General features: G+C 44.5%; 1 protein-coding gene across 1 annotated transcript in view; it reads left to right on the top strand.

The window, feature by feature from the left end:
* Positions 1 to 12,973, top strand: part of OPHN1 (oligophrenin 1) — a 130,699-nt gene that overhangs the window by 84,965 nt on the left and 32,761 nt on the right. The window contains exons 16-19 of the mRNA XM_035113211.2: positions 1,058 to 1,142; positions 1,629 to 1,687; positions 4,731 to 4,836; positions 10,810 to 10,969. Coding sequence (XP_034969102.2) covers positions 1,058 to 1,142; positions 1,629 to 1,687; positions 4,731 to 4,836; positions 10,810 to 10,969 — 410 coding nt within the window. The remainder of the gene's footprint in view (positions 1 to 1,057; positions 1,143 to 1,628; positions 1,688 to 4,730; positions 4,837 to 10,809; positions 10,970 to 12,973) is intronic.

Below are 12,973 nucleotides of genomic sequence, written 5' to 3'. Positions count from 1 at the left end.
GAACAAGCTCTACTGAGCTGACAGCATCAAACAAAGCAAGGTGGAGCTGCATCAAAGAGGCAACCTACGACAGAGGCAATCAAAGAGAGCAACAGATCTACGACTGGTTTGAGGCCGGCATAAAAGACACAGAGCCTGTTATTGCTGCAAAGCACAAGTCTTTTGTGAACCACCCTGTTGAAAGATGCTTTCTACACTGAGAAAGTGATGCCCAGCGGATTGCCAGGCGATGTGCCAATGACTACTTACTAAAGCTGCCTTGGAGCGTTCAACTCACTGCTGACAGTGACAGCACTCACCAAATATATGAAGGCTTGAAGAAAGCCTTTGGACCAACAATCAAGAAAACTATTCCCTCGTCTTGCAGGAGAGACTGAAGCCAACAACAACAAAGGCAATGAAGAATACATCCTTTCACATTGGGTTACCGGCATTTTTAAAAAACGTCTTTCCTTTTAACTTCATATGCTTCCATTGTATGTTTTTATCTATTTTTTACTGTTGTAAACTGCCCTGATATATTATTGTGACACGGTGGTATCTAAATATATTTTTATAAATATGTAAGTAAATTAATAACCCAGGGTGGTGGTAGTGGAGAGATGCACCTGTCCTTTGGAGAGCCCCTGGTAGCTCCTCTGCTCACACTTTCGAGCTGTTCTTACCCCCCCCCCCCGTGGAAATTTGGGGGTGCCACTTTCTCCATTAAATACTGTATTGCACTTCCACAAAAATGTTGTGGTTACTTGGATCATGGTTACGGGGACCATGTGCTGGATATTCTCTGCGCTTCCCCCTTGGCCTTCTTTCAATACCAAAAAGGAATCCCATTGGGGTTGTCATTGGGAACAATAAAATGAAAATAAACTAGGAGAGCAAATTTCAAGTGGAGCACCAGTGGAAGGTGGTGTAGCACTCTGGTTTTCTCAGACTGTTGAGCCTGAAATGTCTTAATTGCTTCCTTTCACAGAACAAGTAGTTACAAACTGTGGTTTCCTGGTCTGTTTTCTAAACCTTTTTATTTATTTTTTTGCCTCTTCTCTTTTCCTCCCTCCAGACTCAAAGTGCCCAGGAGATGTGGACTTCCAAAATAGTGACTGGGACATCAAGACAATTACAAGCTCCTTGAAGTTCTACCTCAGGTAAGTTCTTCTGTCTCAGTTTCTGCTTTCTAAATCTCTGACCTTTATCTAGCTAATCTGCACAGAGTGGGTGGACAGAGGGCGTGGAGCTGGTTAAAAACAGCTTTCCTGCGTTTCACTGCACTTGTCTTTTCCTGTGAGCACTGCCTTAGACCGCTGCTCCATTTGCCCAATTCTGTCCACTCAAGGTGTCTGTGGAAATCTTTCCCAGCTGTGCTCACCTGATGCTGAGGAAGTGACCGAGGTCCTTCTGCATGCAAAACAGGAGCTCTTCCTCTGAGCTGTGTCCTTGTCCACGAAACAAGGAAACTTCAACTCATATCGCCAGGTCCTTGGACTATAGACTGGTCTTGATGGAATTTATTGAGATTTTTTAAAACAACAACAACATACAAATTGTTGCAGATTGAGTAGAGCACAGCTGTGCCTTCCTATTTCCTATGGAACTTATGCATTGCACTCTCTCTTTCTTCCTCCCCACCACAGGAATCTCTCTGAACCTGTCATGACGTATAAGCTTCACAAAGAATTGGTCTTAGCTGCCAGTAAGTGCCTGGGAGCAGGGTGGTGGTGAGCTGCTATTAAGAGTAGTTTTCTGGAGGGTGTGAGCTCCTTTGCTCGATGAGGACAAGGTTCTATTCCCTGGAATGTTAGATCTGTGCTAAGCGCCTTGGAACAACCCCTTTCTCATATTCTGTAAAGGAGGTGATAGCACATAGAAAACAGATACATGTGCCTCCTCTCCTCATACAAACCAAGGCAGGTCCTACTACTTACCTTCCTCCTCCTCCCAACTGCCCCCCTTTTCTTTTTTGTATTGTGTATGCCTACTAAGGAAGATAATAATGCAATCAAATTTGAAACGGTAACAATTCATTGCACGTGTATCCAAAATCGGATTAAAACTATTGAGTTTAATTCATCAAGATTGATGGACTTGATCCTGTGTTACCTGCTTTTCAAAGTCTTATAGCCTCCGGTGCTTCCCCTGCTACCCCCTTGCCCCTTGCAGTACTACCCACTTTGGGAACCACTGATCTAGGGCAAGAACAGCAAATCTCACTTGAGGATGTCATGGCCAATGTTTCCCCTCCTTTTTAATTGATTGTTCCATGGACAATCAAAGCAGCACGGTTAATTAACTCTGAAATCTTTCAATTAGGTCGACAGTCCAAATTTGCACAGTATTGTATTGCTGGGGCCCAGATAACAGTCTAATTAAATAAGTGGATAAATCAAGAATCTGGTCATCTTGATTGAACTCCTGCTGGCTGTAATGAGTTCCCTGGTGCTTCCCGTTTTTGACATCCAGGCTCCTCTCCCTGTTTCTCTGTGAGTGGTTGCGGGTTTGCAAGCTAGCTTGAAGTATAGGCTTTCTTAAGCAAGTGCAAGAGAGCATCCACAACTTACCTTCTCGCATCCTATCCCACAGGTTGAATTAATACAATTTATCGTTGCTTGGTCAGTAAAACGTGTGTAAAATAACATAGCGATCATTAAAAATGATTGCCAAGTACTTGCAAAGTAATATTAATATTTGTTAATAAATTAATTATCATCACCTGACATTTGCAGAAGGTAAAATTAAAATTCCTTGATTTTTCTGAAAGCAGTTTATGTGCTTCTTCATTAAACGTAGACTTAACAAGCTAAATGTTATCCGATTAATAGCAGGTTGTAATCCCTCACACCCAAGAACATATTTTAAAGACCCCTCACTGAAGAAATTTGCGAAAATTAAGCTTCACACTGTACTATCTCAGGGTCAATCTCTATCATTGGGGTCACAAGAGCCCAGCTGATCTGGAGTAGAGGTGTAATGCAGCACAGACTTGCCACAGGTGGTAAAAGGTTGCATTCTGTGCTGAGCTGGGGCAAGTGGAGATCAATGGCCTGGAGCTCTGGGCTTGATTGAAGGACAGGGAGAAGTCTAGCCAAGGAGAATCTGCACACACACACACCCCAGTTGACATGTAACATGTGAGTCCCATGCTGCCGTACAGACAAAATAGCATGGAATAATAGAATTGTAGAGTTGGAAGGGACCCAAAGTCCAACCCCCTGCAATGCAAGAATCTCAGTTAGATCATACATGACAGCTTAAAAACCTCCACTACCTCTCACGGGAGTCTGTTCCACTGTCAAACAGCTCTTACTGTCAGAAGATTCTCCTTGGCTCAGTGGCCAATTGCAGAGGCATCTTGGAGGCCTGTCATCACTCAGCAAGAATGCTCCCCCCTCTGCACCTTGACTGCAAAGGTGCTTTGGGGCAGAGCCAGGACCCTGGGAGGACAGTTTGTCAATCAATCAATCCCTCTAACCTCTACCAGTTTTGGACTACAACGCCCATCAACCCAGCATTATGTGGCTGTGCTGGCTGTGGCTGATGGGAGTTGTAGCCCAAAACAGCTGGAGAGCATGGTGTGTATGTGGAGACAGAGCTGCATGGGAAAATGCATGCGTAAGAGTGAAGGATTCTTCTAGTTTAAATGGTGAGACGGTGGAAATGTGGCTTTGGAAAGGAATCACGAGGGTCATCCAGTACAGCCCCTGGAGGTGCCGGAATCACAGCTAAAGAATCTCTGGCAGGTGGCCATCCAACCTCTGCTTAAAAACCTCCAAGGAAGGAGAGTCCACCACCTTCCAAGGGAGACCATTCCACCCTCGAAACGGCTCTCAGAAAATCAGAACCAGAAAGTTCTCCCTGATGTTTAGTCAAAATTTCCATTTGAATTCATTGTTTTGGATCCAGCCTTCTGGAGCAGCACAAGATAAGCTTGCTCCATCTTCCATGAGACAGCCCTTCAGATATTTGAAGATGGTTCTCATCTTACGCCTCAGTCTCAGGCTAAACAGACAAGCAGGGGGAAACTGTATTGAAAACTTACCCGGGCCATCAACAATTCCCTCTTTTTGCTGTCTGACTTCTCTGTTCTTCCCAGTTCTTTTTCAGATGCTATGAGCTGTGTCTAAATAAGAAACTGCCTGTGTTTTGAGTTCCACTTGTTTCTGCACGAAATCCTCCCTGCCCTCAGCAAGATTTTAGCAGAATCGTATTGTGCCACTGATTTTCATCGCAGCCAAGAGTAACTGTTGCTTGGTGCTGTTAATATTTATTATCATTTAATCCAATTTATATACTACTTGGGTTCCCTCGCCCTAAACGCACCTCCAAGCAGTTTACAAAAAAGATAAAACAGTAAAATTACCAATAAGAAAATTTCAACAGGTAAAGGTAAAAAAATAATAAATTCAACAACAATAATTTAAGGCTTCTCAAAATGTGAAAAGATTAAAAACAGTTTAGAATTCACTCCAGATTTGTAAACATCTAGGTAGAGTTGCCAAAATAAAAACGTTTTAACAGGTGGCACCTGCCTGATGTCGGTAGGTGCTGCCAGGCTAAAAGATTGAGTTATTGCACATGCGTTTTGTTTTGAAAGCAGCAACCCTGGGGGAGCCAATGTAACTCCACCAATTGACACGTCCTGCTTAAACACACCCACCAGCTGCTGTTTGCACCAGAAGCGAAGCCTCTGTGTATTTACGTCAAACTGAAAATCTGATTTTTCCCCCCCTCCTTCCTAGAGTCTGAGAACCTGGATTATAGGCTGGGGGCGATCCATTCCCTTGTCTATAAACTCCCTGACAAAAACCGAGAGATGCTAGAAATGATCATCAGGCACCTGGTCCAGTAAGTTGGCGGTTCTATGCAAGATTCCTACTGTAAAGCAGGGGGGTTGGCAGCTGCTCAACTGTGCCCTGAGCCTGATTCCAGAAACTCCTTGCTCCAGCAAGAGTGATCTATACAAGGGGGTGGGGAGAGAGAAGGAAGGGGTTGGACACAGTACTATTATTATTATTATTATTATTATTAGTCTCTGGGCACACCCACTGCTGGCATTAGGCCCCATCCACAGTTGACATGTGATTCTGTCAGAGTCGCCTTCCACAGAAGGGTTGCTTGTCAGGATTTTGCCTTCATGGTGTGTATGTGTGGTGCAGCAGAATGTGGATTGAACTATAGACCCAACGGAGTCTTGGCTGTTGGTGATGGCCTAACACATCCTCTCTCTGCTTCGGGGTAGCCCATGATGGGTACATAATGCCAGCTTGCCCCGACTGCCCTGGTTACCAATTAGTTTCCAGTTCAGAGTGCTGGGTTTAAACGGCTCAGGACCCCAATACCCCAGTGACTGCTTCTCTCCATATGAACTGACCCAAACCCTGGAGTCACCATCTGAGGCCCTCCTTCATGTTCCTGTTCTGGAGCATGGCAACACGAGAACAGGGCCTTTTCGGTGGCGGCTCCCCACTTGTGGGATTCTCTCCCCAGGGAGACTGCTGGTGGCAGCAGACTTTTGTCAGGCCTCTGGCTTTTGGTTATCTGTGGCCCTTTTGTGCAGGTGTGTTTGCGTTGCAATCTAGTTTTTAAAAATGTGTAGATGTTTTAGATTTTGTTTTTCATGAATGCGGTATTTATTTATTGTTTACTTATGTAAAATAAAGAACCAGTAAGTTTAATAAATAATAATATTCTAGAAAAGGGAGGCTATTGCAGTTCTGGTACTGCAAGGAGGATGTGTGACAACAAGCCTTGACTTTCAGAGCAGGAGGGTTTTATTGTTTCCAGATCTCAGGAAAATCAGTTTTAGAAATGTGATTTTTCTTCTTCTCCAACAAAGCACCACTCAAATGCTTGTCAGAGGAAAATATGCCTGGTTTTGGCAATTTGAAATTTCATTGTCCAATTGCTGGGTGTGATGTAGATGATAATCTCCAGCCCTCTCCTCTTTCTGGTTGCAGTCTTCTGGCATAGATTTTGTTGCAGGCTTCATCGACCCCAAAGATTTTTTTTTAAGGTTTTAAAAATCTTTATTTCAATTCTTTAAAACATTACAAATTATAACAGAAGCAAACACAACAAAAGAAAAGGATTTACAAATTTTTTAATAGACAGAGGAAAAAAAGAAATATATAAAAATACCAAAAGCCAAAAAAATATTCAAAATGAAATTTCATCTAAGCTTGTGCTCAACATAATATATATCAAATGATATATACAAAAGGAAATTTAAATAAAAACAAGATGAAATCCAAATATCTAAATATAGAATTTCGCAACGAAAACAGAAAAAAGGAAAAAGAAAATTAAAAGAAAAGAAAATACTTCTGATTGTTCACATATCGTTTCCTCTGATTTTTACCTCTCTTAACTCACTTTCTTAAATTCCTTTATTTAAGCCACCTACCACAGGTGTATTATCTTTCTTTTTTAAACTAGCAAATACCTCTCCTTATACGTTACTTAATCTAAGCAAATCACCAAATCCGTTTAATGCCAAAGATTTCTTGAAATCCTCCTTCTCCTTCCATATTTTATTGGTTTTGTTAAGACTTACAAACATGGCAAAAAGAAAGAAAACAAAGACTGAAAAATAATAAAGCAGTGGTTCCCAAACCTTTTCACACCCCCTTGGTTCCATAAAGTCACCCCAAATGCCCCCCACACTATAAAAAGCATCATTAAAAATAGTGATTTGCATAACCCACTAAGGAAGATGATGATGATGATAATAATAATAATAATAATAATAATAATAATAATAATAATAATATGATACGAAGAAGAGGAAGAGGAGGAGTAAGAATTGATTGCACATTTATTCAAAACTCAATGAATACTATTTAGATAAATTAATTCAGCACAAAATGGATGAACTTGATCCAGTGATAGCAACTTCTCAAAGTCTGATAGTCATTCATACCTCCAGCACCCCTGCTGCCCCCTAGTGCAGCACATGGTGAGCACTAAAGACGCAGCCAGCTCATGGTGCTGAAAAGGGGGACAATGAAACACGCTGAGAGAACCCACTGCACGCAAGGGAGAGAGCGCTCCCCACGAGGCAGGCGGGGTGGGTGGATCCAAGGCCGGATGTGGAGATGGCGGAGTGGGAAACAGCGGCGGTCAGGAGGCGTTGCACTCAGGCGGCTCAGGTGGCAGGCAGCACCGCCGCCAGGGTCCATCGCGGCTCAGTCACTGCCCCTCCAGGTCTTCCGCTCGCCACCTGCCTCATGGGGAGCGCACTCTCCACTGCGCGCGGTGGGTTCTCTCAGTGTGTCTCCTTGTCCCCCTTTATGGTGCAAAAGAGGCATGTTCATCTATGGCGGTGGATCTCATAGTGGAGGGATCAGCCTTGTGGGGTGGGGGGATTACCTAGGGGAGCTCTAAGACCCAAGGAGGTGGCAGGGGCGGGCACTGTAGGTGGACTTCGAAAACCCGGCATCGCTGGATCAAGTCTATCAACCTTTTGTAGAATTAATTAAGCTAAATCATTTTAATTGGGTTTTGCAATTACTCACTAATGTTTTGAATTTTATTGGGCAGGCAATTCTGCTATGATGCTTTTCATAGGGTAAGGTGCACTGGGGATGAGTTTCTGGAACACAGGGTCCCAGCGCCCTCAAAAAAGTTTGGGAGCCACAGAGCTATGATTTACCTGTGACATGTTCCCCACATGGGTTTGTCATTGCTGGCATGTGGGTTATTTTTTTTTGCCTCTCCCTTTCTCTTTTGCAAATTTATTAAACCACAGCCTCAAGCTAGTTTATGACCAAACCCATTAACATTTGCTTAAAGCATTGGCTTGAACTTTAAAGAAGCAATCAAAATTTCCAACATTACACAAAAGTATCAAAACTGCCAAAGCAAAAGTGCTTGTGTAAAGAAAAGAGAATTAATAACAGGCGGGAGCACAGCAGAAGACACCCACGTATACATCTGAAGGATGTCAAATCTACTTTTTTGCCACCTTTCTGAAGTGCACATGAAATGTCTCCAAGCTTCATTTTTAGAGTTTGCAAGAGTATGTTCCCCACTGTCAGAGCCAGTATGCCTCTGAATACCAATTACTGGGAATTGCTTTTGGGCAGAATGCTGCTGTGGTCGGACATCAGGTTGGATGTTCCCAATGTGGAAACAGGATGCTGGACTAGGTGGGCCATTGGCCTAATCCAGCAGGCTCTTCTTCCGTTTTAATGCAGTAATTTAACCCCCCTCCATTGATACCCCATCACACAAAATGAGCAGGAGAGGCTCATTCGATAACAATGGGCATCATTGGGCCAGCGCAGTGGAACACTGTGACTACTAGAGACTTCAGTGGGTACCTTCTGTGCCAACTTTTAAAAGCCTGCTGAAAACATTCTGCCAGGTGTATGCAGGCAATAAAGAGGGCATCCTTCCACAATAGTTTACTGGTGTTTGGTTTTAACTTTTTTAATGCTTTTACTGTATGCTTTTTATGTTTTTATTACTGTAAATTGCTTTAATATATTTCTATTAATGAATAATAATGCAGAAGAATCTCATGTTGCTTCACCATGGGGTGGTGTTGTTTGTTTGTTTGCTTGCTTGCTTGCTTGAATATCTATAAACTGCTAAATCACAAAATACTGTAGAGCGTTAAAAAGATAAAGACCAAACAATAATGTCTTGAAAGAATAAAAACAAGTTTAAAGCAAAAATAAATTTAAAACAGGCATCAATAGCCCATTGTGGGGGATGTCCTCTTAATTGCCTGCATAGGTCTGGCAGAACAGAAAAGTTTTCAGCGGGTGTTTTAAACGTTAGCGCAAAGGGGCCTGCTGAATCTCCAGCGGCAGCGAGTTGACAGGACTGGGCAGCTGACCATAAAGGCTTGGTTTCCTTTCCTTTTCAAATGAACCCTGCCAACTCAGGGAATGACCAGCAACATTCTTGCAGGTTATCTCAGCTTTTGAGTTGGGATATTATAAGTACTCAGGCGAGGTCCCTAAGGTCGTTCAGGGCTTGTAAATTAATGCAAGGAATTTAAGCCTGGCTTGGCAGCCAGCACACCCTTGGCCAGAAGCTCCCACAAACAATCTGGCTCACTGGTGGGGGAAGTGGGGTGCAGGGAGCATATTGCACTGGGTGGTGGGAGAGGCGGGTGACGGGGTCCCCACTGGCTGAACGGAGGAGGAAAGCAGGGAGCAGCTAAGATGGCAAGCATGAGGAAGGCTCCGCGGTAGTTTTATTGCTTGGTTAAAGGGCTGGAGTGGGGGGGGAAGGGGGTGTCATGTAGGCTGGCGGGAAGGGAGAGCGAGGAGGCGGAAAGGCTCTCCCTGAGGAAGTCGTGCATGAGCAACCCATGACCTGCTTTGTTGTCTGCTATTTAGTTCATTAGGGCCTTGATGGTGTTCTGGGGATCTGAGGGGGCGGCAGAGCAGCCCATCATGTCTGGGGCTGGGGGGAGGCAGGAAGAGGGCAGGAGGAGATCCCGGCCTTTCTCCCGGACCCCCAGTGTGGTGGTTCCGCCACTCCTCTCTAAACACGTGCCAAGGGTTTGGTAGATTACAGTAGCAATCTTTGCCCCAGAGAGAAGGCAAATGGAAAAGTAATATATAAGTAATAATAATCACAAACTGTAGCATGGGTGGCGCTGTGGGTTAAACCACAGAGCCTAGGGCTTGCCGATCAGAAGGTCAGCGGTTCGAATCCCCGTGACGGGGTGAGCTCCTGTTGCCCGGTCCCAGCTCCTGCCAACCTAGCAGTTCGAAAGCACGTCAAAGTGCAAGTAGATAAATAGGTACCGCTCTGGTGGGAAGGTAAACGGTTTTTCCATGTGCTGCTCTGGTTTGCCAGAAGCGGCTTAGTCATGCTGGCCACATGACCCGGACGCTGTACGCCAGCTCCCTCTGCCAATAACGTGAGATGAGCGCCACAACCCCAGAGTTGGTCATGACTGGACCTAATGGTCAGGGGTCCCTTTACCTTTACCTTTAGCATGAGTAGGGGGTACCTGTTGCCATGCTTATTATGGTGGATTTGTAGAAGTCTGAGTTTGCTCGAAGGGAGTCTGCCTTCGTGTGCACAGCAAGTGTTCTGGATCTGAGGCTATGAGTGTTTGTACTTCCATCTCCAGCAATCCCCTCAAGGAGTCTCAGCCCTGGCTGAAGTTCTCCAAGACCTGGGGATACTGAGAGGGGGAACTATTAGTGTGTTTTTATGGGTTTGTCATAGTTTTCTAAAATGTATAGTACGATAGCATATATATTCTTGTGTTCGGTGAGTTGTATGAGATCCTGCGCCGTGCAGTACAAGTCAGCATGTCAGATGCTGCTGCTATTCATAATGTTTATTTTAAAAGTACTTGAGCTCTCCTATTCCAGCCTGGGGTGGCAATACAAGCAAAGCAAAGAGGTGGAGTCTGGGAATCAAGTTCCTTCCTGCCCCTTCATTAGCAGGGGGACGGGGACAGAAGGGAAAGACTCTCATAGCGGAGGGGAGGGCTGCGGCAAGCCAGCAGAGTTTCCAGATGAGGAACAGCAAGAGGGACGGCAAACTCAGTGACCGCCCCAGGTGGCAAAAGCCCTAGCTATGCCACTCATCTGGCTGCAGTACCCTGCCCCAGCTGCATCTTCCGAACCAGGCCCAAGGGCAGCCCCACATAGAGCACATCACAGCAGTCCAGCTTTGAGGTTACTAATGCACGACATACAGTGGTCAGGCTCCCCCTGTCCACAAACAGCTGTAGTTGGGAAACCAAGCCTTGCAGTTCATGGAATTTCGGATCCAGAATCCCCGATCAGATGCTCCTCTCATTTCCACACTAATTTTCTTGCTTTCTTTTTCCTCTCCTGACAGTGTGTGCGAACACAGCCGGGAGAACCTGATGTCTCCATCTAACATGGGGGTCATATTCGGCCCCACACTCATGCGAGCCCAGGAGGATACCGTCGCTGCGATGATGAACATCAAGTTTCAGAACATTGTGGTGGAGATCCTCATTGAGCATTTCCACAAGGTATGGCAGAGCCAACAATACACCGATTTCTGATCCGCCCGCCCCCCCCCCCCAAGCAAAGAGCCTCACTTGAGTTAAGATTGAGGTGCTTATCCCTTGCAAAGCATTTTACAAGGGCTAGGTTGCTTTTCATCAAGGATGATTAAGGCTGCAACCCTGCCCTGTTGATTTCACCGGACTTGCTTCTGAGTAGACAGGCACGGAGATTGTGCTACATACCCGTGGTGGTTGTGGGAGGGGAAGAGTGGCAATTTAAGTCTATTTTGCTGTCATATATTTTCTAAACAGTTATGCATAGGAAGAAACCAGCTAAATAGAGCACTTAATGTGCTTCACGTTACACAATGAATGTTTATTTTGTGGAAGGCGTGTGGGTGTGTTTGTGTGTGAGAAAGTAAATAAAAGGCAAACACAAAGTCCTGAACTTTCCAGAAAGAAGGGTTTGTGGTCGATTGGGTAGATAAATTTTAATTTTCATGCTTTCTAAAGGAAGCATCATTTCTCGTTTGTGGAAGATGCATATTCATCATTTGAGAACTGAGTAAACAGCAGAGATCTGGTGGTGAAATACTGCAGTGGAAGATTTCCCAGGTGGGCCACACTTGGACGATCTGCCTAGCAATTCTAGGGATGGGGTTTATCGGAGATAAAGAGGGTTCCAGTTGCTGTAAGCCACAGGAGGAGGAGAGTGATCTTTTGTGCTCGAATCCTGCTTACTGGTTTCCCACTGGGGCACTGAGCACAGGATGTTGGACTAGATGGGCCATTGCGTCTGATCCAGCTGGCTCTTCTTATGTTCTCATGGGATTCCATCACCTGACGCCACATTAGCAAAGCAATAAAGCAGTGTAATATCTGACCAATGGAGCCTTCTCTATAATGCTTAAGGAGATTACCACAAGCACCACAGCTTTTTTATTGACCTGGAAAAGTGGCCTTTAATTAAAAATCCAGTTTAAATAATCCAACTCCCTCCCTCCACCCCCCCAAAAGGATAAACATTTTTTTAAAAGCCCTGTTTAAAATTAAATATTCATGCAGACATCTTAGACCTGCACTTAAGCTCTCCGGAAACATCTCACAAGCCAGGAGACCAACAGCTGGTCGCTGCTCCATTTCCCTTTCTGTTGCTGGGAGTCCTCCTTGAAAGAAACTGGAGCAATGGAGACTGGAAACAAAACTGTGGTTTGGAGAGACTTCTGGTGCATTTTGAATTTTATTTAAAAAATTAGAGACTTCAAAATGCCGGGTGTTGAATCATAAACTGGAGAGCATCTTGAAGCCACTCCAAGTCTTCTTCCCCAGTCTGGATTCAGTACATGCAAAGCCTAGAACACAACCTGGCTCTCTTAAGTAATTGTTCCACTGTCAAACCACTCTTACCATCAATAAATTTATCATTTCCTCTACCTGTCCCTGTGCTGTGTAGTGGTTAGAGTGTTGGACTAGGACCTGGGAGAGACCAGGGTTCAAATCCCCACTCGGACATGAAGCTCACAGGGGGTGGCACAGCCTCTTAGTTTAACCTACTTCCCAGGGTCATTGTAGGGATTAACTGAGGAGGGCGTGAACCATGTATGCCACCTTGAACTCCTTAGACTAAAAGGTGAGATATAAATACCATAAATGAATAAATTTCTCAGCCCTCAAAGTTTTAACCACCATTTCAAGCCTCCTCCCCAAAACTTTCTAGCCAGCGGGGTGTGGGAGGTGGGGGGATGAGGGGAACCATATAAAACGAGCCCTTTTTCTAATCTCTGGAATGGTGTCTTTTAATTAAAAGTAAGATGTCTTCTTTCCTGGCCTTTAATTTCTGCAGCGATAAGGTTAAGCTAGTAATGTTTTATTAGGTTTGAGTCTTAAAATGGGTTGGGTGGGTGTGGAGTGGAAATGTTTCCGTGCGCACATAGGCAAACACTTCAAATGAGTTTTCAATCAGGCATGATATATTATTTATGTGGTGAATTGTGAAGTCTCAAAGGACAGCGGAATTGTTCACTGGGT

The sequence above is a fragment of the Zootoca vivipara genome, chromosome Z (assembly GCF_963506605.1).
Source record: "Zootoca vivipara chromosome Z, rZooViv1.1, whole genome shotgun sequence".
In the NCBI taxonomy this organism is placed as follows: Eukaryota; Metazoa; Chordata; class Lepidosauria; order Squamata; family Lacertidae; genus Zootoca; species Zootoca vivipara.
Note: the sequence above shows the minus strand (reverse complement) of the source record. Positions and strands in the feature narration are given on the sequence as shown.